General features: G+C 38.2%; 2 protein-coding genes across 5 annotated transcripts in view; both read left to right on the top strand.

Annotated features, from left to right (window-relative positions):
- Positions 1-1237: 1237 nt before the first annotated feature.
- LOC115258816 (barrier-to-autointegration factor) lies at positions 1238-2016 on the top strand. The gene is made up of 2 exons (XM_029859250.2): positions 1238-1565; positions 1650-2016. The coding sequence occupies exons 1-2, from the start codon at positions 1440-1442 to the stop codon at positions 1794-1796; spliced, it is 273 nt and encodes a 90-aa protein (XP_029715110.1). The 5' UTR covers positions 1238-1439; the 3' UTR covers positions 1797-2016.
- A 7648-nt stretch (positions 2017-9664) lies between these two features.
- The window catches only part of LOC109433252 (striatin-3), a 106196-nt gene continuing 90105 nt past the window's right edge, over positions 9665-25755 (top strand). Inside the window, exon 1 of one of the 4 annotated variants that reach the window (XM_062851482.1) lies at positions 9665-9857. The gene's annotated coding sequence lies outside the window, so the exon portion shown is untranslated. Of the gene's footprint in view, positions 9858-10271; positions 10723-25755 lie in introns of those variants that run through there. The other 3 variants (XM_029859110.2, XM_062851481.1, XM_062851480.1) reach the window with 3 other exon arrangements.

Below are 25755 nucleotides of genomic sequence, written 5' to 3'. Positions count from 1 at the left end.
GTCGCGACTTGATTGTGCGAAGTCCGGTTTGGTGGCGGCCCGACAATATCGTCTGATTTGTCATTCGCTCTGTTGTCAAAACGAATCCTTTCGTTTCTGAATGACAAAAACGAGCGAAAGACATATCCTCTTAAGTTTGTATGACTATCATCTTGGTGCCATATGGTTTTCTGCTTGAGTGTGTATGAGCTGTCATTCGATTTTCGTATTGCTTGGCAGCAACGGAAGATCATCTCGATAGTAGATTGAGTTCGATACGGAGGTGCCCCACAACAGTAATCATCCGCTCATGGAATGTTTTTCATCTGCAGCGACGACGTTTCTGTGGAAGTCAGGTAGAGTGACGCCATAATTGAAAATTTCTCAACAAGTAAAGACAAGCACGGATCTAAAATCAGACAGGTAAGTGAAATGTATGTTTTAATTGAATGAATTATAATGCTTTCGTTCGTTTTACCCACAGTAAAACATGAACGGATTTGTGTATACGAAATCGTGGGAAGACGGTGAGGCAGATATTTAGGTTGGGAGCAACGGCGGCAGAGCGCCAGTTCTGGAGTAAATCCCAACAGAACCGCTCAGCGCTCAGAGGTCATCATTCATTGTTGGCGGCGATCGTGATTCCAGATTTCACCGGAGCGGATAAACGCTGGACCATTGTTCCGCACCGAGGCTATCTACAAATATTTTTAAGAGTTTGTAAAGGAGCGCGACGACCTAAAATTGTATCAGCTTAATATGAAGTTAATAGAATATTTTATTAATAAACGTTTATCCAGAATGATTTTAAACGATTTTCGCATTTTACTAATAAGGCACATCTCACAGGTCATCTGACTTGTCTTCTAATTTGCGGATGATTTTTGAACACCATTGAAACCAAAATAATTCGTTTTCCAACAGAAAATCAAATCGATTACGAAAGATCATGTTTCGGTTACTGTATTTCTCTTTTTTCCATCTTAATATGAACATCATCCTATATTCGGATTATATCATACGGTTGCTCGTCATCCGATGGTGAACTCAACGATATGCCGATCATCCGATATTGAACTGACTTTTGTTAAAGGGCGAGAGCGTATCGCATTGCAGACGATTCAAGGAGGAAGTTTTAGTTCAGTGTAGCTGGCTAGTCTGGCATCCCTGCAGGCCTACCCACGTGTAGAGTTGTGGAGACTCACCGTGAAAGCGCGCACACACAAAAACACATTCAAAACACAACTGTCATTCATTCAAATCAAAACTCCGGGAAAACATCAGCCGACCACCGTACAAGTGCGAGTCAGAGTTTTCGCGAAAAAACAGGAAAAGCTTGATCAGCAAAATTGTTTATCCATCGACTGTGTGATTTAAAAGTGAAATCTTCGGTGAAATAGTGCCCCGAGGATTGATATTCGTGAACTCTAGCGCTTCGATTCCAGCAAACAATCATCAAAATGTCTAGCACATCCCAGAAGCATAGAAATTTCGTAGCGGAACCGATGGGTGACAAACCGGTGACGGATCTCGCCGGTGTGGGTGATGTCCTCGGGAAACGATTAGATGCTGCCGGATTTGACAAGGTAATTTGGTTTTAGTTTGTTTATTGCAATCATGATACACCGATTGGAATCTGTCCCATACCTAACCTTGAACTTGTATTTTAGGCTTACACCGTGCTTGGCCAGTATCTGCTGCTGAAAAAGGACGCCGAGCTGTTCAAGGATTGGATGAAGGATACCTGTGGCGCCAACTCGAAGCAAGCCGCCGACTGTTACCAGTGTCTAAACGATTGGTGCGAGGAGTTCTTGTAAAAACCCCGGCTCCAAATCTTGCGGGTGTTGTCATTTAATGTGTCCTTTGTCGGTTTTTGTGTTCCATTCGTGTCCCGATTTTAATTCCAAAACTTTCCAGAATTCTCTCTTTATGTTCTAATTTGACCAGATAATGCTAAGCGTATGACCATATTATATTAATTTACTGATACGTGTCCAAATATTTTTGTTGTTACAATATAATGACTAATAACGTAAATTTGTATTATTATGTAGGAATTTGTTTTGAAGACTTCCTTGAAGATTTCCCTAGAAAATAATGGGAGCTCCAAGCAGCGTGAACATTACAATAATATTATTTAAATATTGTCATATGCAAGTTTTAGTTAAAAACAGTTTTTTATTTGATGTCGATTGAAGTGAAAGGCGTTACAAAAGCTAATGGACAGAATATTCATTTTCGCCCGGGTTCATGTCTTGCATAAGCTGTATGCATACGTTGTAACGTTGTAACGCAAGTCCAACACGATAAGAAAAAATCAATCAGAATTGAGTGAAATATTTATACAAAATAGGGTTCGTTCAAATATTACGTAACGCAAAGTTTGACCATTTAGGCTGTGAACCGTTTCGCTTGTTTCGCTCATTTAACTTTTAGCAAAGACGGTTAATAACAAGACAGACAGCTCCCACCCCGTAGCAGGCGACATGGTTGAAACGCCCTCAACGATTCACAGGAACATTAAAACATGATTGTGTGCGTGTGCATGCTAATACGTGGAAATTGTAGCATCGCACGCACACTGATTCATGATATTGTTCCTTGAAGTCGTTCGCGGCGCTAGTGTGCTTGTAGCTCCCAAAGTATATGGAGCAAGAAGGTACACTGGGAAAAAAATCTTCATTCCTTCTATGTGTCCGGGACTTGGATTTTTGCAATGGGGGTAAACAAATGTTTTCCATTAGTGCGACTCATACTTTTGATGAGGCACCATACAGCAGCGACTCATACAATTTAGAGCACATACTATTCATGCACCAATTTGCCTGCGTAATCGGGTATTGGTTGCATATACTTTGGATGTGGTTTGGCACATGGATATTTGCCATTAAGTATGAGGCAATTTTCCTGAATGTAGATGTCTGTCTTGTTATTAGTCGTCTTCGCTTTTAGTTATTGTGCCTAGCAAGATATACCGCATTTAGTTCACTACTGGACTGCGAACTGCGACATTATAAGTGCGAAAACGTAAATAAAAGTGCACGATTGCATCAAATCAGGTTGATGTCTTCGGCGCACTATTTCTTCAATCTATAGAGAACAAGTGCTCTGAAGACACCGAGTTGATTTGATGCAATCGCGCACTTTTATTAGCGTTTTCGCACTCGTGAAAAGTAGTGCGATAGTCCAGTGGTGAACTAAATGCGCTATAAATCCGCAAAACGCGTTAGTCTTCTTCTTTTCCATCAAGTTGCAAAAATATGACCGCACCACTATGAGCGACCTGATGATTAGAAATTGGGTTTTTAAATTAAGAATAGTATATTGATTTTTTGATTTTATATAAGCCAGTATGATTTTTTTCAGATTTTTAGAACTTTATTTTGATACCTAAATTCAAATCAAGATTCAAATACAAAGAGATTTTTTAAAATCACCTTTTGACAGCTGGGCAACTGCTTGACAGCTCCGCCCAGTACAAAATGCGACGAGGAGTGATTCGACAAATCGCTACCATACAAACTTTAAATCGATTTTTCAATAGGTTCCCGGGCACCATAATTCATGAAAATTTGGATTTCGGCTCAGTTTGGCATGTTGATTCGGAATATGGAATGGGGCACGTTCGGTGTAGTACTAGATTTGTAGTAATGAGCTGAATTTTAGCAAGGGGAATGACATATCCTTTTCTAACCGGAATACCCGCATTTATCCGTTTCTAACCGTCGCTAAGCGTTGCTAAGCGAGCTGCTAAGTGAGCAGAAGTTAGACGCGGTTAACGACGGTTAGAAACGGATAAATGCGGATATTCCGGTTAGAAAAGGATATGTCATTCCCCTTGAATTTTAGCATGGTGAGAAGGTCAGTTCTCCGTTGCTGCAATGAAATGGTGCAAAAAGCGTGGGTATTGTAATTGTAATTTGTAATTTGTTGTTTATTGGGTACGATTATGGGTATTATGATTCCTTGCCTAATTTGATGCTGTTTGAGCAAAACTTTGGATAACTATGTTGTTTATGTAGCAAGAAATGAAGAAAACAACAACACTGTTGCCCAAAGTTTTGCTCAAACAGCATCAAATAAGGCAAGGAATCATAATACCCACGCTTTTTGCACCATTAGAAAGAAACGGAGAATAGGAGGCAATCAGTGAAGTACTAGATTGAAAGTAGTGAGCTGGATTTTTGTATGGTGAGATGTTCAATTCTCCATTTCTGCAATGAATTGGTGCAAACAGCGTGGGTTATATGATTTCTTGGCTAATAGGAGGCAATCAGTGAAGTACTAGATTGAAAGTAGTGAGCTGGATTTTTGTATGGCGAGATGATCAATTCTCCATTTCTGCAATGAAATGGTGCAAACAGCGTGGGTTATATGATTTATTGACTAATTTGATGTTGTTTGAGCAAAAGTTTGGATAACTGTGTTGTTGAAGTTGCAGGAAAAAAATAATACAACAACACAGTTATTCAAACTTTTGCTCAAATAGCATCAAATTGGCCAATAAATCATATAACCTACGCTGTTTGCACCATTTCATTGCAGAAATGAAGAATTGATCATCTCACCATACAAAAATCCAGCTCACTACTTTCAATCTAGTACTTCACTGATTGCCTCCTATTTGATGCTGTTTGAGCCAAAAGTTTGGATAACTTTGTTATTGTATTATTTATTTCTTGCAACTTCAACAACAAAGTTACCCAAACTTTTGCTCAAACAGCATCGAATTAGTCAAGAAATCATAATACCCACGCTGTTTGCACCATTTCATTGCAGAAATGGAGAATTGAACATCTCATCATACAAAAATCCAGCTCACTACTTTCAATCTAGTACTTCACTGATTGCCTCCTATTGACCTTCTCACCATACCAAAATTCAGCTCATTACTACAAATCTAGTACTTCATCGATCTGTCCTATTATCTCAACACCACTAAAGAAGCCAATTCTACATGCGGCGCTTATATCAAATCCCAAGGGGAATGACATATCCTTTTCTAACCGGAATACCCGCATTTATCCGTTTCTAACCGTCGCTAACCGTTGCTAAGCGAGCTGCTAAGTGAGCAGAAGTTAGACGCGGTTAACGACGGTTAGAAACGGATAAATGCGGATATTCCGGTTAGAAAAGGATATGTCATTCCCCTTGTCAAATCCACATGAGGCTGCGGCGATATGGCCGCGAGGAGATGCGCGCGATAGAGACGCAATGTGGAAATGAAAAAGATGAATCCGTATCCTCCTGCAGCATCATAAATAACATCCCGATTATTAAACACAAAGCCGACGAGGTGATGCGTATGCATATAAGTGAATCAATGTCGCGGTAAATATTATTACGATTTCTGGCCACCTGAGTTGCCATTGTGTTAGCTTTTGTTTTGACATGAACGGCCGGAAGGCTGCTGCGATGCTGCTGGGTGGGTGACAGTATCTGTTCGATTTTGACATTGCGTCTGTATCGCGGGAATCTCCTCGCGGGCATATCGCCGCCGCACAATGTGGATTTATTATGAGCGCCGCAATAAAATATGACACTTCGATAGTTATTTTGCGTCCAGTTAAAAATAACCTTGAAATAACCCTACTCCCGAGCAGGGTTAGTCTTGACATTTCGATAAGTTATTTTTTGTTCGCAATGATTTGGCTGCGTATTGTATTTTGTTCCAAATAACTACTCGTCTGTCAAATTTCAAATGAGCCGTCCTCGTAGTTATTTTTTAACCATCCGATACAAAATAACTACCGAAATGTCAAATTTTAACTAAAAGTTAAACGAATAAGCGAAATGGTTCACACCCTTAAAGATATATCACTGAAGATATTTTCCGTATAGCTATTATGTGTGAAACTATATAATTTTTTGCAATTTGACATTACCTTTAAAAAATATGTTCGGAAACATAAATTTCATAAAATTTCTCACAAATAAAAGTTATGTCTGTTGTTACACAAAATTTATTAGTGTGATAAATAAAATGTATGTGTGAGGTTTATAACATTTATGGAAAATAGGTATATAACATTTATGTCTCTGTTTCACATAAAAATTAAAATTCAATCCATATGGTCGAACAAAAACAAACAACTATCAAAATATTATTGTTTATTGAAACAAAACTCTGCACCACTACAGCTAACATATAGCCAAATATTTGCCCTTCTCCGCGCTGCTGGCAACCTGGCAACAACGATCATGTTGGAACTTCACATTCTGGCCTAGATTCCGGATGCTGGTGGAAAGGTCACAGGAGGAGGTGCCTTCGTTCCAATGCGTTGGAATGCTGCGAAAAGAATCCGGCGACGGTATGTATCTTATGCTGCGCATCGAGCAAGGTCCAGATGTGAAGCATTCCGGCGCAGCCTTGGGCGTAATAACCATTGGTTTGAAATTTGATCCTGCGTATTGCTCTAGTTTTGGAGGACATAAAAGGATGCTTAAAATTAAATACAAATATCATTCGAGGGAATGCCAATCAATAATCACCTTCAGTTTTTAAGGTGACTCGGCGGTTGGTCATATTCACCGGGAATTTTCCGAACTTCTGGTCCGAAACAGCCGGAACTCGCTTTCCCTCTTACCCTTTGAAATGGTACAGCTAGAATGAATAAAAATTAAAAGTTTTAACACAAATTTCACGGAGAAAAGTAGTTAAATTTATTAATATATACCTTCAAACGACTTAGCCGAACAATTTTTCAACGTTGCTTTTGGCGCGAAACCTGTTGTTTTGTTTCCGAACAGGAGTCCTGGTCAAATCGGTCAAACTTCGAAATTAAGTGTGGAGAAACATAATTTTTGACTATAGCAGGGCATTCATACTTTTTATGTTTGCGCTGTTATGAATAACATAAGGGGTGTGCATAAGTGTTATAGCTAATTGCATACACAGTAATAAAACGGTTATGATTTTCATGTTGGTGCATTTAAAACTAATCATTGGGGAGTCTTATAAATAGTAAATTAGTTGCTTAAATAAAATTTACGTTTGCAATTTTGTCAGTGATATATATATATATATATTAGGCCTGTCCACCTTTTCAAAAATGTTCTCTGATTCTCAAGTCCACCCCCATATTTTGATTGGCATCCTTAAAGAAGTAACTGGACAAAATTTCAGCCAAATCCATTGAAATTAAAAGGTGCATCAAATAAATTTTGTGTTTTTCGACTATTTTTGAACTTCAAAAAATCATAAGTACACTAAAACTTGTCAAAACTTAATTCTTTTGGCAGAAATTGAAAGCTATACATGTTTGCTACAACTTCTCCGAACAACGTGTGCCAATAAAATTGAAGTAAACATGTGTAATTATCACATTTGTGATGTGATCAGAAAAACCTTAAAAAGTTGATTTTTTGTTAGATTTGGTTCTGGAACACCCTAATATACGTAATAAGTTTGATATTTCAAAACGGCATCATATATGAATATATTCTCTCATGTTTTTTTGGTTATTTGCTACTTTGACACCAATGCTGTAGGAGTTCAGCAAAAAAATATTACTTAAAATTCGGGAAAGCCAAATGTGGCCTAAAAACTAGCTTTTTGGGGGCAATCACGCTGTGGCGCGAAATAGAGCTTGCTGACGTTTATTCGCCTCTCTCTTTCAAGCATGCAGGCGGGATAGGATTTGTTTTCATCGGGCAACCTTTCCTGATGACAACAAACCCTATTCCACCTGCATGTTTGAAAGAGAAAGGTGAATAAACGTCAGCAAGCTCTATTGTACTGAACGTAGGGAAGATTCAAATATTACGTCCATCATTTTTTGGGATTTGTATGTAAATGTTGGACGTAATTTTTGAATGTTCCCGTAGTAGCTTTGCTTCTTTATAGTTTGCCTTGGCTACCCCCTACCACGGGTGATAACAAACAAGCGTGATGACAGGTGTTGGCTATCATTTTTATTTAGTTGAAAATCGGAGTTTTCCACTAGCGAACTTGGATTTTTCTCCAAATCCGTGCGTCGGACCTAACTTCGGAAGTGGTACTAAACCTGGTCCGCTATGGTCCACTGCACGAATTTATTCTGGCCTGCTTGCTCTCACGCGAAATTTGACGTTTGAGCGGTGTCGGCACCTCTCAAACGTCAAACTTTCTGTGAGAGTAAGCAGGCCAGCGTAAGTTCGTGCAATAGGGCACTGCATTGTTTTGATTTTATATGGGATTTTGACGTTTCATGGCCTTGTTGTTTACAAACTTTCTGTAAGAGTGAAAGAAAAGAAGAGAATAGGGTCCTAAAATGAAAAATATTTCCCCGGTTTTGCTGCATAACACGAAAGAGCATGCTTTTCTGATCTCAATGGTAATTTTTCCGAACTTAAACAATAACAGAATAGTTAATAAACTTGAAAATAAAATAATGATGAGCAGGTCTTGTTTGACATTCGAGGTCAACCTTGACGTAACGAAAGTGAAACGGCGGGTTGCAAAAGACACCACATTGGCTCACTTTTGACAATAAATGTTCCTGTTTGACATACACGGTAAACAAAATTTACCCAAAATTTAGTGCTAAACAAGGAGTGTTGCAAAAATTATTAAAATTTTTGAAAATATATTTTATGGGCTTTACCTTATAGGAATACTTAAAAAATGAGTAAACATGTCGTTTTACTCAATGCTTGATCGAATTATGCAGAAATTGAGATAGGCCTTTAGGAGCCTATTTCATGCGGTGCCCTATGGACCATGGTCCACTGCACGAATTTATTCTGGCATGCTTACTCTCACACGATATTTGACGTTTGAGAGGTGTTGGCACTGCTCAAACGTCAAATATCGTGTGAGAGTAAGCAGGCCAGAATAAATTCGTGCAGTAATCCGTACAGCGCACTACTTCCGAAGTTAGGTCCGACGCACGGATTTGGAGAAAAATCCAACTTCGCTAGTCGAAAATTCCGGGATTCAACTGCACGGATAATATTTATAGGCTTGCATTACGTTTCGTGAGACATTTTTTGGACAACTCAAGCATAATTTTTCAAATCGACGTATCTAACTTTTTCACTGATCTGAGTAAATCCATGGTCAATGTTGACGACCATTTCACTAAAATAGTTTTTTATGAAAAGACTTTCCATAAGTTTTTTCGTGCTTAACATCACCAGGGATATAGCACGCACTAGGTAAGAAACAAAACCTACTCATTCCATATCATTTTCACAATGAATTTTGACAAAAATACACATACACCGGGTTGGTTAGAGATACGTCATGCCAGATACGTCGCTTTTGTATGGTGCCAGTTTGGTGTATCTGTTACTTTTAATTTTGGCTAGATACGTCGTTTGGTTTTCTCATATATCAAAACGGTGTATCTATCAGTACAGTTGTAAACATCAAAATAATTAGATACGTCGTTTCGAATAATAAGCTTAGTTAAACAAATTAAGCAATAAATCATCAAACAGTGATGTGGGTTCTTCAATTTGCTTTATGAATCATGCATGCAGCAGTTAACCCGGATTTGTTTACATTCTCGAGTTACGTCGGATTGAAAAGTTATGCTTGAACTAAATTAGAACAGAGAGAAAACTGGCACCACTGAAGCTCACTTCTGACAAGCGTTACCCCCATCGGCCATCTTTGAATTTCGTCGCCCATTTCGCCCGCGGATTCAGCGCAGTCCTCGGGCACTCGCGACACCCCCAATCTTCCACACCAACAAAACGTCGGTCGTCGGGCGAGAAAAAAAAAGAGGTTTCAGCAGCAGCCAGCCAGCCAGCCAGCAGAAGAAAGACGAACGAGAATTTCACTGTGCTGTGCGCTGAGACCGAGACAAACGCGAGATTCTGTGCTGTGTCGTGCTGCGCGATTTCGAGTCGGGAAAAAGTGTGAAAATCTTGCTGCAGCGCTGCGTTTTCGGGTAACTAGCGAGGGTGAAATCGATTCACTGGAAGCTGGAGAACGTCGGTGGCTATTTGGAACGGTGCTGAACGGTTCGGAAGTGGTGGATTTTTTGGATTGAAGATTTTTTTTCCTGTGTGGCTGGCTACTTCAAGTGAAGAACATAGAGAGGAAGGTGTCCCATCCTCGATCCGACGAACGACGGCTGGCTGGTTGGTTAGCCAGCAAGCAACGAATCGTAACCGTACACGGGAGTAGTGCGTGTGTTGGTGAGAGCCCATGCACAGTGGGCGGATTAGTGAATTTAGTGGACAGAACAGTTGACAGGGGTTTTGAGTGTTTATGGGGAATTTTATTCTTGAATCATATCGGTCGGTGATATTTTTTGAATTTTTGTGTTAGAATTCTTCTAAATTTTGGAAAATACAAGTAGAGCGAGCGTTAAACAGAGTCGCCAGAAGGTTGGAACAAAATAGCAACGTTGCGTCCTACTGTGCAAGAGTTGGGTGCTCGGCGATTTTGCTTTGGTGTGAGTTCCTCCTTGTTCGCGTCGGGTTCTCAGTGTGCGTGCGCGAGTGTGTCGTCGTCGTCACTCGTCCCAAGTAAAAGCCAAAAGAGTCCGCTCACTCACCAGAAGACTTCCGCGAGAAAGTTTTTTTGGCCGTGCAATTTCTGACAAAAGTGGAAACGAAGAAAAAAGGCACCAGACAGAGGGGTTCGATAGTGGAAAAAAGTGTCAAAATCGGGGCTGCCTATTGGCTATGTTCTGCTAATTGGAAAATCATTGTGTAACCAGCTGGAGGAACGGCCAGGAATCGAAGACGACGGCGAAGGAATGGAATAATCGATGCTCGTCGGGTGCGGAGGGTGCCGGAGTGACAGAGGTTCGATTTTTGGGCGGCCGCACCGACCCGCACCCCGCATATCATCGTTTTTCGGGTGTCGTGCCATTTCCCCTGGGGGGTGCCACTTAAGTGAATCGATGTGGACAGTGCAATTTCCCAGTGAAGAGCAAAGGGAAACAATGACAGCTTTTTTCACTGCCTTACTATGGGCCCCACATACAACACTACTACCAGCGTTCCGATGTTGCATTGTTGCTAGGGTTGGTCCGTATACTAACTAAACTAATCCGTCCGTCCGTCCGTGGTCCGTAACCGTATCGATTGTGTCATTTTTTTTCCATTTTTACACATACCTACGCTCAGTTGGGAAGGGAAACGGAGGAAATTTCCTTTAAAATTCGAGACTCGATCTACTCAGTAGACAAGTGGAAGCAGCTTTTGCTCCAGGACTGTGGAATGTGGAATCTGGTTTTGTCAGCTCTACAAGGGCGAGTGAATTTTGGGGAAGTCAGAATTGCCTAAATCTCCTATTGAAATGCTAATTAGCAGCTATCTCTGGACTATTTCAAGCAGTTTTTTAACGATCGTGTTTGTGTGTGTCTTGTTGAAAGAAGGAATTTATTCATCAAAGATAAGACTTTATCTTAGCAAATTTGATTGAGTGCAATCAGATAGGAGGCAAAAATCACGTTTTATCGATTACATGATAGCTTTAATGGCAGTGCGTAATTCGATTGTTGAATGTCTCAGTAACTGTTGGATGGAATTTGTCAAGGATTTCAAAAAGGTTTTTGAGTCGGGCAGCAGAAGCGAAACCGGTAAGCGCAGCTTGAATTGTAACTTCTAGTTTCATGAAAATGAACCAACATCTGATAGACAAGTATGTTATAACTTATACTCATGTTCTACTCATATTTTCCAAAGCAAAATCTGAACATTCCAAAAGTAATCGCTGGAGAAATCATTGAAGGAATCTCTGAGCAATTACCCGATGAATACGGGACGAAACCTTACAGGAATTCCTGAAGGAACCTCTCTACGGGAGTTTGGGATAAATCTCTTGAGTAATTTCTGAAAGAATCTTCATTGTAATATTCGAAAAAAAAAATCCCTGGAGTAATTCTCAAATGAATTATTGTGGAACTCCTACTGAAATCTCTGAAGAAATTCTTGTTAGGATTTCAGATGAAATTCCTGGAGAAATCCACAGAGGGCTTCCCAAAAAAAAAAGTTCTGGGGGAATATCTGGAACAACTCCAGGAGGAATCCCAGCACAAAATGGTTTGAGAACTTCTAACATGAATTCCAGAAAAAAAATCAGCAAGAGTTTCTAAAGGACTTCACCTGGCAATACCAAGAGATATACCTATAGGAATACCATGAAGAAATCCTGGAGAAATCCAAAGGAAATCTATTGAGGAGTTCTAGAGAAATTCCCAGCTTAGTTCCTGCATGAGTAATTGCTAAAGCAATAATTATTCATTGACCAATCGAAATTCCTGTGTGGTAGTGGTTTGAGTTCAGATTTCCCGTGTTAATCTATCTGTAAGAACTTTGTAAACATCTTTTGTTCTCACGTATATGGATAGGCTTGCTTTAGGTTTCGTGAGACATGTTTTAGGCAACTCAATAAGAAATCACTACATATAGGGATCCCTTAAGGAATCCTAAGAGGACTTCCTGAAAGAATTATTGCAGAAATCTCTGGATACATCCCTAGAAGGGTTTCTGTACAAATTACTGGAAAAAGTCCTGCAGGAATACCAGCAAGAACTTTCGGAGAAATCCCAGCAGGAATTCCCAAAGCTGTTGCTGGAGATACCACAGAAGGAAAGCAAGAAAAATTCTTAAGAAAATTACTGAAGAGATTCGTATAAAAATCTCCGGAAGAATTCCTGTTGCAATTTCCGGCGGCATTCCTGGAGGAATACCAGCAGAAATTTCTAAAGGAATCGCACCACGAATTCCTTAAGAATTTTCAATGGTGAAATCCCTGGAATAATCTCGGCAATAATTCCTGTAGCAATACTAGCAGCAAAACTACAGCATACATCTTATTATAAAACATTATTACAAGGTGTCTACTACTTGAAAAAATGGGGATTTCTCAGGGAATTTCGTTTAACAGGAAAAACCTGGAGTACTCAAGAGCACCGGAATAAATCACTGCACATTGGGCAAAATCAAGCCCAAAGGTGGAAAAAATTAATAACTTTCTTAATACAAGACACTAAGTGACCATCAATGGCTTATTCGGATGCAAATTTTCTCAAGAATTGGTTGGTGCATGATTCATGTACGGGCAACTTCTCTGAAGCGAGTTATAGAGCCCGTTTTACCCCAGTTCCCCCTAAAATTTGTGAATTTCTGTTATTTTACGGCACTTGTTATGATTTTAATGATTATTTCACTGGGATACCATCGCCCCACTCCTATTGAGTAACGTTACATACAAAAAGTTATTAAAATGTTGGAATTTTAGGGTGTTGTGGGGTCAATTAGGCAATGGTATATTTTCAAAGTAGAAATTCATTTTTTATTTTTATTTCTGATTTTTCACGTGACAATAACTAAATAAATGATCGAATACGCATGGTTTATTCCTAAAGAAACCATTTTTGGCGAGTTTGATCTCAAATTATTGGTTATATTTAAGTTTTCCCGCATACAAATATGAGTAGTTCCCATCCTTATACCACCGATTCCAAACATTTCCAAACGATGAGCCATTGCTTATATACTCCAAAAATATCCTAAATCGACACCAACATTTAAAAAGGGCGTAACTGCATTTGGAAGTAATACCTTCTTTCAAAGCTGTAGGTCGTACTGCCTCCCTTACACTCAAACCACCGTGTTTGTCGGAAAGAGGAGAGTTTTTCCCATCTGGTACTTGTTGTGAAAAACATAGAAATCATAACACATGATCCACAGCTTTAAAAGAAGGTGATGATTCCAAAAGCAGTTACGCCCTTTTGAAATGTTGGTGTCGAAATGTTGTTTGCGCATAGCCCCATAGACGGGAGGTTACGGCAGCATATATTTTTAGAGCTTAGTTTACCCAAACTCCCCTATAAACTTATTTTTTATTGTTTTTAAATTAAAACAACTTTAACTTGAGACTTCTATGCATGGTATGAGTTAATATTGATGAAGAGCTAACCAGTAATATCACTGCATCTTATGAAATTTGGAAATTTAGGGTCCAATGGGATTAAATGAGAAAAAAAAACATTCAAAAAGCTTGAATGACCATATAAGTTGACAAATAACTTGTTTGAAAGATAATATCCATACGAGTTCATTAATTACTGATTGATGCACAGGTAGAACACGTATAGCCGAAGCGCTAAACGCGCGAGTATTCAGCAAAACCACGCAGAGAGTGTTTATTATTGAAATTCCCTTGACTTGATTTTTCGTATACGGATAGTACTGACCGTCAATTTTAATGTGGATTGATTAAAAATTGATTATGTCAAAAAAGAAAGAATTGAGTGTATGTAATGTAGGGTGCAAACCTTTTTGGACAGGGTGTCCGATTTTGCACAGTACGTATAGCAAAGTATCTAGCCAAATACAAAAAATCAAGTCAATACCAACATCTTGAGGAATTTATATCTAACCTGAAGAGTTTTGTTTTCTGTGCAATTGAACTTGATTAATTACTAAACTTTTCTTTTGCATTGACCATATCCACCACTGATCTTCGTTAGCGAAAAAGCAGGAGAAAGACTGCATATACGACATAAGTTTGTTCGAGAACATCTGGCAAGGAAATCATCCCAGAGCAAAATTCGTCAAATATAATGGCAGTATGGTTGTCCCTTTATAAAAACGATGAAATTGTACTACCGCCTAAACGGGAAGATTCTGCTTCAATGAACGCAACTCCAGATGAAGGTGACTAGATGTGCAAAGAGATGTGCTTAGGAAATCTAGTATCTATTTCTAAAAGATATACACTAACCGTCATAAGTAGAGACTCACAAAAAGTATTTCAATAATATTGAATCACCCTAACTCACCTCGATATCTCTAAAACCAGAACTCCTACAAAAATGCCGCTTTCAGAAAAGTTGTTGCTTTTGGGCTTCTGAATAACATTGATGAAGACAACATCTTTGTGAGGTATTGGAGATATCAAGTTGAGTAAATGCTGTACAATATTGTTGCAATACATTTTTTGAGCATATACTTATGACGGGTAGTGTACTTAGCTAAGTGGAATAAGACTGTCATATTATTAGTGTATAGTAAAACAAAATAAATAAGGTACCCCGGGGCAAGTGGGACCTAAAAAAATGCTAATTTGGTTTTGTCATGCCAGAAGTTTCAGAACACAAATTCTTTATTAATTCCAATAGACCCAAAAGACGTTGTTGGTATATTTGTACTTATTAACGTGCATTAAAACTGTTTCAAAATTTTTACATTTCATATATTATGCATATAAAGAAAAGTGTAGCATATCTTCATTTACCGCGTTTCACGGGGTAAGTGGGACCTATTCTGAGTTTTTGTTCAAAGGGCTTAATTTAAGTTGCAACAAATAAGGTAACATAAATCATAAATCTCTTATATGAATGACTATGTTTAGAGATTAAAATAAGAAGAGGTTTATGGTACCATGCATAAATTACGCAACACATAACAAATCGCTGGAGGGAATTGAATCAACTCCAGCAGCTCATGCAAAATAAATTGATTTTTTTTTATACAAAAAGCGCCGTAAAGTGAAGAGACAAAAGATTTCGAAACTTGGTCTCTATATTATATAGTTGATGATTCTCACCACTAGTAAATCTGGGGTTTCGAGATTTTCAGTAATATCTTCTCCCTTACATAATCTTACGATCATTAAATAATGTTTTTTTAATCATGAATTTTAAAAAGGCCATTTTCCTATTTTATTTTTTTATGGACGATTCCCGAATGCTCAGAAGAATGCATTATGTAGCGTTGAGTGAAAAAAAATGGAAGATATTTAGAGAAAAACATAAAAAATACATACATTTGAATTTTTTTTGTTTTACCCAAGGTTTTACCATTTTTAGCAAGAATTTCATCATCTAAATAAAGGTATTAAAGAAAAATTCAACAATAGATTACTTAACGCGTCAATTTTTATTGACTTTCGTGCAAATTTCATCTTAGGCTGGACAAGGCGAGATGAATCCAAAAAAATGTGTTTGTTTATTCTCATAGGTCCCACTTGCCCCAGATAGCGAAATGCACTGGGGCAAGTAAGAGCAGTAAACTAAAGGTAATAAATAAAAATAAAATACAGCTTTTTCGCTTGAAATCATTTGCATGAACTCCAAATACTATCCTGAAACCAAAAAAGTATTTGTAGAATAACAAATCTATTTTTAAACGGCGAATATAGTAGAGCACGTCAATCTTACCTAGTGAATTGGAAATTACATATGAACAACAATAACGTATATGGTCTCTTTATTGTTGAAACAATAACATTTTTTGTATTCAAAGTATCCGTAAGTGTGATACCTATGTTTTCTATGAAGAATGTTAGTCTTAAAAATAAATAATAAAAAAAATGCTAGCTATAGGTCTCACTTGCCCCCGATTCTCACTTGCCCCGGGGTACCTTACCTTTTTGATGTTTAAGTTGCTATTTCGTTAACAAAAATATAACGAATGCATTTTGGAGACTTTTTACTACAATGTGTTACTACAACCCCCATAAAGTCTATCGGCAAGCAGCAGTTTGGATATTCTCAAATTCACGCTACAGCTCTTCATCATGAAATGCTTAGAACGGTGAATAATGGAAGTTCGCGACATGGATTTTAAATATTATTTCACGTATTGATTATAAATTTCTTCATCTTCAATACCAAAATTCCGAGAAATAAGCAGCAGCATATTTTGCCCCAATATCCCCCAAACGTCATATTTATAACATCTTTCATGTATACTCATTGGAATCAGAATGCTATAATATGAATGATATATTATATTAACTGCAATGGAACAATTTCATTATACTTTTAGAAAAATGGGGGTGAAACAAGCTTTACACTCGCTGAAGCAATGTCGTAAATACAAGAATCATTCGTATAGGAATTATCTGCCAAACAAGCTATTTGTCAACTTATATGGTCATTCAAGCTTTTTGAATGTTTTTTTTTTTTTCTCATTTAACCCCATTGTACCCTTAATTTCCAAATTTCATAGGATGCAGAGATATTACTGGTTAGCTCTTCATCAATACTAACTCATATCATGCATAGAAGTTTCAAGTTAAAGTTGTTTTAATTTAAAAACAATAAAAAATAAGTTTATAGGGGAGTTTGGGTAAACTAAGCTCTAAAAATATATGCTGCCGTCACCTCCCGTCTATGGGGCTATGCGCAAACAACATTTAGGATATTTTTGGAGTATATAAGCAATGGCTCATCGTTTGGAAATGTTTGGAATCGGTGGTATAAGGATGGGAACTACTCATATTTGTATACGGGAAAACTTAAATATAACCAATAATTTGAGATCAAACTCGCCAAAAATGGTTTCTTTAGGAATAAAATATGTGTGTTCGATTATTTATTTAGTTATTGTCACGTAAAAAATCAGAAATAAAAATAAAAAATGAATTTCTACCTTGAAAATATACCATTGCCTAATTGACCCCACAACACCCTAAAATTCCAACATTTTAATAACTTTTTGTATGTAACGTTACTCAATAGGAGTGGGGCGATGGTATCCCAGTGAAATAATCATTAAAATCATAACAAGTGCCGTAAAATAACAGAAATTCACAAATTTTAGGGGGAACTGGGGTAAAACGGGCTCTATAACTCGCTTCAGAGAAGTTGCCCGTACATGAATCATGCACCAACCAATTCTTGAGAAAATTTGCTTCCGAATAAGCCATTGGTGGTCACACAGTGTCTTGTATTAAGAAAGTTATTAATTTCTTCCACCTTTGGGCTTGGTTTTGCCCAATGTGCACTGGGTCGTAGCCAATATTGTTACTGTGTATCGTCCTCAAAGTCCTCTGCAAAGTGATCCTTAACCGGATACAGGAGAAGAATGACGCAACTTTCCGACGGCAGCAAGCGAGATTCCGTGCCGGGCGATCCTGTGTGGACCATATTGTCACGCTCCGTATCATTCTGGAGCAAATCAATGAATTCCTTCGAGTCTCTCTACCTGGTGTTCATTGATTACGAATAAGCTTTCGACCGTCTCAATCACGAAAACATGTGGTGTTATTCAATTATGAATAGCGCACCTCATCCTGTATGATCACCTTGGCTGATCAAATTCTACAGACCGTTTGTCATACACATGTAGGTATCGATCTGTCGAAAACGCGTAGGTATGAATAGACATCGACCTTCAATAGAAAAAGTGACAACAACAGCGAATTACAGCACGCTATAGTGAATTCCCTTGCATCGAAAATCTAGTTTTTTTGCCATTCGATTAGTTTTATAAAAGCCGTAGTTTGTTTAATATTGCGCTAGTAGATAACTTAGATACAACACTATTCAAGGCTGGTAAGCAAAAACTAATTTATATATGCAGAAAAATCAACTGAACTAGAATCTTCATCATTTAGGTTAGCTACAATCGGCACATATAAGAGCATACAGTTTTGCATCAAATGCGTTATTGATTGGTGAGAAAAATTGCAAATATACTTCACATTGCTTCTAAATGCCTCAAAATCAAATAATGAAATGTAGGTTCCACGACATCGGGCCGAGGTAAAGTTTGAGCTAAGAAAACGCTACCATCTGAGCTACATATATGGTGAGATGAACCGATATTATTATACTCTCGTAGAAATGCGCTAACTGATACTATCATAGGCACTCGCATAGACCCGTAACAACCTCGAAAACATCCACCGTACGAGAGACTGATTGCTACCTAAGAGGAACTAAACGTGAGTTAAAAACCATAGCCGCATAACAAAAATATGTTGTTTAGGGGTTCGCCTAACGAATCCCACGGATCACTTCTGAAAAACTCTATAGCTTAAAATATCGTGCCTTCTATTTCATAAGTTTTGTTTATATCTGTTCTCTATCAATATGTTGCCCGCAGGAAAATTATATTCTCCCAGAAACGAGCTGATTGTGTTTTTAATTCAGTGCCTGTTGGAGAATAACTTTTCGGAGATTGATTCCCGTTGAAACGACTTTCAACATGTGGGAAGCCCTCCGGTGCAAGGGTCTACCTGAGAAAATCGTCGGCATCATTGAAGCACAGTACAGGGCATTTTTTACAAGATCCCTTCCGTAGTTTTTCACGTCGTTTGCCTAAGTGTTTCTTTTTGAATTCCTTCCGGAGATTCTTGCGGATTCCCATCAGCATTTTTCCAAGACTGGAACATTTCTTTTCGGGATTTCAGTATTGTTCCCAGAGTTCCCGTGGGTTTCTACCAGCATTTATCCCGAGATCTCCACAAGAATTTCTGTTAGCGTTTTTATCGGGATTCCCTTTGAAAAAGTTTGTCCTAGGATTTCAACTAAAGCTCCTCCAAGGATTTATGCAGCTTTTTACTGAATTTCTGTAGGAATTCCTTCCGGGATTTCTTCCAAAGTTTTTCCTGTGATGTCTTCAAAAAAATTCCGATGACTTCCTTCTCGAATTTCTCCTTGGATTTCTACAAAAGTCAGCTGGTATATTTCCGAAAGGTTCTCGCGGGATCTATTTTGAGATTTTTTTCAGAGTTTCTCCCAAGACTTCTCCCAGAAGATTCCTTCCGATGTTGATCCTAAGATGTCTCTCAGAGTTTTTCAGATTTTATCCTAGACTTTCTCCTTAGATTTTTTGGAATGTTCTGAGATTTCTACAGAAACTACTATGTACTGGTATTTCTCATGGAGTTCATTCCATGATTTTTTGTCGGATATTTTTCATGGCTTTTCCTTATAGTTGATTATCCAATTTCTTGCAGTTAATATTATTGTCTTGCAGATTATCTCGGGATTATTGTGAATCTCTACCAGAAATTATCCCGAAATTTTTGAGACTCCTTTTTAGGATTTCTTAAAAAAAATGCTCCCGGAGTTCGCGCATGATTTTTTAAGTTTTTTCTCAAATTGTCTTCTGGGATAACTTACGAGGTTTTTCGTAAGAAATTCCTGAGGAAATATCTTAAGGAATCCCGGTCAAATTTTGCAAAAACTCCGCAAAGACTTATTGGAGAAATTTCAAGAGGAACTTCGAAAGAAATCCTACGAGAAACTGGAACATCTCGGAAAAAGGTTCTGGGAAATTTAGGGAGGAATTCTGAAAACCTTTAAAAGAATCCCGGGAGAAACTACGAGCGAAATTCCCTAAGAACAATCACGAGAAATATCGAGAAACTTTCTCTGGGAGAAATCCCTGGAAGAACTTCTGCAAAAATCCCTAGAGAAACTCTTGACAAACTATCCCAAAACCACTTAGAGAAATTCCTGAAAGAATTTTGGAAAAAAAAATAAAAAGATCACTGGGAGGAATCCAGCGAGAAATTCTGGAAGAAAGTTCGGGGGTACCTACTCTAGCAGAGACCCCGTGAAAAACCTCGAAAACCCTGAAAAATCTCGGAAGGAGCTATTTATGGAACCAAATATGTAAAAACCTCTGGATATTCTTGGGAAAACTGGAGAAAGCCAGAAAACAAACATCTTTGATTATTTCAAGCAAACACTCTGCGAGAAACTGAAAATAAAGATTTCTGGAAGGTTTTGAAGGAAGAATCATGATTAGAATTTTGAAATTTCACCATACTACGCCACCAGCACAGAGTACCGAAACAACGTCATTGGAAATTCTAAAAAGGAGGCTTCAAGTGAAACAAAAAGTAGATGACATTCAATCAATTAAAACGTCGGCAATTTTGCTCTAGAAAAAATCTGCCATTCTTTCATGAATTTGTTCAGATGTTCTTCCAGAAGTTACACCAGCAGATTTTAGTGAAATCAATTCAAGCATTTCTCTAGTAGTTCCATGTGAGACTCCTCCTTAATTTACTTCTCGAATACCTCCTAGAATTTCTTAAGCGAATTCTCCAGGATTTTCCTTAAGGGCGCACGGGACGATCGAGAAGATATCCGCCATTGCTTTGTTGCTACTAAGATGGTAACTTCAGATTTTACTTCATATTATGGAACAAAAACTTATCTTCGTTTTTCAGCCTTTTCTGTGCGATAGAAATCGAAATTACCATCTTCAAAATCGCGAGGCCAACTGTAAGAAAGAGAGAGAGAGAGAGAGAGAGAGAGAGAGAGAGAGAGAGAGAGAGAGAGAGAGAGAGAGAGAGAGAGAAGATAGGAAAAATAACACGGCGTTCCTTATCACCTTACGGGATTCTTTTGAAAGCTCCGTCAAGGGTTCCTCCTGGAATTTCTTTAGCGATTCCTCCAGGAATTTCATCAGGGATTCCTTCAGCAGTTTCTTCATGGTTTCGATCAGGAGACATATTTCCCCTGGATATTTTTCGAGGAATTTCTCTTGAAATTCCTTTGAGGATTTCTTCTTGAATTCCTTCGGGACTCTTCCAAAGATTTCTTCAGGAACTCTTCAGTGATTTCTGCAGGAATTTCTTGAGGATTTTTTCCTAGAATTGTTTGTGGTATTTTTCCCGGAATTCCTTAAGGAATTTATCCATAAACTCCATCATGCATTGCTTTAGAAATTTCTTCAGAGATATTCCTAAATCTTTGTGGAATTTTTCTTGGAATTACTGCGGAGTATTCTGCAGGTTCTCCTTCAGGAATGTCTTCTCAAATTCCTTCGAGGAATCCTGCAGGAACTCCTTTATGGATTTCTCCAGGAACTCCTTCTTTTCTTCAAAGTGTCCTCCAAGAAATCTTTTTGGAAAATTTCCTAGTATTTCTTCAGCGAACTTTTTCTGGGATTCTTCCAGAAACTCCTCCAGGGTCCTTCAACGAACTCCTTCAGGGATTTCTCAAGGAATTTATTCAATTTCTACTGCAAATTCCTTTCATAGCTCCGTCAGAGGTTTCTCATGCAGTTCATTTAGAAATTTCTTCAGAAAAATCTTTAAGAATAACATCAGGGATTCATTCAGGGGTTCATTCAGAAATTCCTTCAAACATTTCTCCACAAGTTCTGTCAAAGATTTCTCCTGGAGTTTATTCAACGATTCCTGTAGAACATAGAGATTCTTGCATTTTTTTAATTCCTCCAGGATTTGCTTGGTATTCTTCCAAAGAATTCATCTTGGATTTTCAAAGATTTTTTTAGAGATTCCTCCAGGAATTTCGGCAGGGATTTTTCCGAAATTTTTTTTTTTTGAATTCCTTTGGGAATTTCTTCATAGACTGCCGTGTGCAGCATAGTCGTCCCATGTTTTATGGGAATCTGTATTAACATGGAACAACTCGTTGGTCTTGAGTTGAAAAGGCCACATCAACATTGCGTAAACAAACACGTTTCTGTCGACTTAGGGCCTTCTAGGATCCACCCACGCATCTCACCACCATTAACAGAAAGCTTGATGTTTGCGCTTTCATTTAGTGGTGGTGAGGTGTGTGGGTGGAGTTCAAAGGGCATCAAGTCGATAGAAACATGTTTGTTTACAAAATGTTGTTGTGGCCTTTTCAATTGTTGGTCTTGAACTATGCTGCATACGAATGTAGATTTCCAGGGGTTCGTTTAATCCTAAAAGGGATACCTTCATGGCCTCAGTTTCGTCACCTCGCTGAGTGTGTTCCATCAAAGACGAGCTCTGAAAGTCGCCTGAGGTCCAATGGACCCCAGGTATCCCTTTTAGGGTTAAGAATTCCATCAGTGATTCCTCTTAGAATTTCATCTGGGATTCAGAGATTTCTTTAGTAATTCTTCCAGGAGTTCCTTCAGGGGTTCCTTATGAAGTTTATCCGAATTGCTGGATGTGATTTCTCCAGGAGCTGGTCCTCCTTCTGTAATTCCTCCATGAGTTCTGAAATTCCTTCAGTGATTCCTCCAGGAGTTTTCCAGTGAGTTTTTTATTTATTTATTTATTTATTTATTCATTTATTTATCTAATCAACAGGCTCTATATAAGCCCCAATGATTTTACTTAAATCTAAAGTCTAACATGACAAAGTAAGATATCGCAGTAAAAATAAAACTTAAACATAAGCATAAGAAAAACTGTTAACACAATCCAATTAATACCGTAAAACGGGGTATCATTGATCAGCGGGGTAACATTGATCGGCTTGACCGAGCTCATGAAATGTTCAAACAATCGTTTTACATCGAATCAATTGCTACTACCGAATGGTATGTCGTAATCTGCTATCCCTTAGCTATTAAATGACATGCAATTCATGAAAATTGAATTTCATAAACATTGAAATAAATCAATTTTTCTATAACTGTGTTTCGTAACGCAATGAGATACATTGTCAAACATTCATGCTTGGCGTGAATACTAGATACAATATGAAGTTCGAAATCACTGTATTACTTCAATATGATATCCTACTGTTGGATTTAATTAACGAAACTTTTTTGAAAATGCTCTTTTTAGATAAAATTCACGATTTATTAAAAGTAAACTAACAATTCCTTAAGCCATTGCCTACCTTTAGGCGTTATTCGCGGTTTTGAGGATTTTAATCCTAAAATAACTCAAAAAGTACATAACTTGTAAGAATTTGGACGACATATTCGAAATCAGCGACCCCGAATTTAGTAAGTAAGGGTATTTTCAACACTAACGAACATTGATCACTGACATGATCAATGTTACCCCCAAATCACCAAAATCAAAAATTAGATTGAAAAGCCTATTTAAACATGTTTTTAAGTTTTACAATACTTTTTCGAGTAGCTTAACACATACTCAGAGGGCCAGTACTTGTTTTAAAAATATAAAACATGTAACGTTTGCTTTAATAAGAGAATTATTCAAGAAAGATTGAAAATTCTGACCAATGTTACCCCGGATTACGGTAGTCAAAATTAACAAACAAAAAAAAACATACAAAACTAAAAACTAATTACACATTGAAAAAAAAAAACAAACTAAACCTCCGACGAAGTATTTGACGAGACACATTAAAATCGAATAATGAACAAACTCTATTGAAGTTACGCTGCAGGAGTTCTTCAGGAATTCCCCACCGAGTTTCTCAAGAAGCATTTTTCAGGGATACTTGCAGGGGGTCTTTCAGGGATTCTTTCAATGAATCTTCCCCGAGTACACTCAGGAATTCTTGTAGGAATCCCTTTGGGAACTCCTCCAAAAGTCCCTTCTGGAATTCCTTCAACTTCTTCGGGGTTTACTATAACAGTTACTTCGAAATTTATTTATGTAAACCTAACTTTCCTGTATCATTCGCATACGGAAACGTCTTTCAAACTACATAACAGACTGTTCTGCACAATATCGTCGTACAGTAGCACAGCTTCGTCTTCCGTAAATTTCATTGGCTCCGAATTTTCCATAGCATGTGTCAGTATCTGTCCACGAATGGCATTTTGTCGTCACTGGAATCAAACAATTCGAACAGAACACTTGAAGAACTTCTTTGGACGTAGAATGTTCGTGCCTGCCACACGATATACACATATACTGAATGGTTATTTGCAGAGGACGCTCTCAGTAAATAACTGCGAAAGTGCTCATAGAAGTAGCTGAGAAGCAGGCTTTGTCCCAATTGAGACGTTACGTCAAGAAAAAGAGCAAGTCTAGAGGAATTCATATTCAACGATTCAATATATAATTCTTGGTACATAATTTGACTCCATGTTTACGATATGGAGTTGTACTACTACCAGTACTACCAACCACCGATGGGTAGTATTTTACCAACGATGCTGTGAACGCGTGGTGCGTAAACGGGTGGGTAGTGTCTTGGACCATTTGGGCAGGGGGACTTGCTGCTGTAACTCAGTCAATTTTTAACCAATTAACTTCAATTTTAGTACATAGCTAGATACTGTAGGTATCTCACCGTGTCTCAAAAATCAACTTATTTGGTTAAAATTTGACTGAGTTATAGCAGCAAGTGTCCAAACTAGGTCCCCCTGCATAAATGGTCCCAGACCCTATCAGAAATAAAACCGTTTACATATTATCTTTACTACTCACCGACTTACTACGCACTGGTGGGGACAGTCTTACTAACCCAAAATGAAAACTGTTTGATGGTAGATCTTCAACAGCATTGCAGTCATTACCGACTCAAAGGTTACCCCTCGAAAATCGCAATGCAAGGCATAAAAATCGATAAACTTGTGGTGTGCGATCTTTATCCTATTTTGTTCAAGTTGGAACAAATCTATGCCACATTGGGTTGAATAGCATAGCATAGCCGACCGTACACATCCTGGGGTGGCTGTCGATAGAGACGTTTAATGCGCCAAAAAAGTTGCCTGGGATTTGACAAACCTTTCATTTAACAAACTCTCGACACCTGGCCGGGTCCTTACGATCAGCGGGGATGGGGAGGAAATGTTGATTAGATATCTACTCAGAATATGTCCAAGAACTTGGCCCACTTCATAGATATCTGGAGTTGGAAATTGGATAGGGTTTAATGGGGTGCTTTCCTTGGCGAAAAAGCGTACGAGAAATTGTCATGTTGACACATTTAAAACCAAAAAATTTTACTTACAAGTGTGTAATATAAATCAAAGCAAATCAGAAAGATCTCACCGGTTTGTCTGATGATTGTCAAAAAGATGCTGCAACGGCTGCACGTCAATCCTGATCCCCAACAATCCATCGTCAACTTCATGACGAGCCAGAGTTTCCGGAATCCACTTGATCTTCCACAATAAATCTTCAATCAATCCTGTAGTCAACTCGCGCACTGTAACTGTAAGCTTCTTGCGTTGTATCCCCAGCTCAACAAAATAGGAGTTCTAAACTCGATTTTAATTTCCTGATATATTTTACTTTAGAGTATCAGCCGAATTGAAGTTTCCTCGTACAAAAATAAAAATTCACGAGAACGAAAAACACGGTGACAGAAAAAATTGAATCATTTCCAATTGGATTCACCAAATGCCCAAAAAACCGACATCTCTTCGCGACATTGCGTCAAGCGGCGATTAGGAAATTGAGTGGTTGTGGATGCCCCCAAG

The sequence above is a fragment of the Aedes albopictus genome, chromosome 2 (genome assembly GCF_035046485.1).
Source record: "Aedes albopictus strain Foshan chromosome 2, AalbF5, whole genome shotgun sequence".
Classification (NCBI taxonomy): Eukaryota; Metazoa; Arthropoda; class Insecta; order Diptera; family Culicidae; genus Aedes; species Aedes albopictus.
The sequence above is the reverse complement of the archived record's forward strand: the minus strand, read 5'-3'. Positions and strand labels throughout refer to the sequence as shown.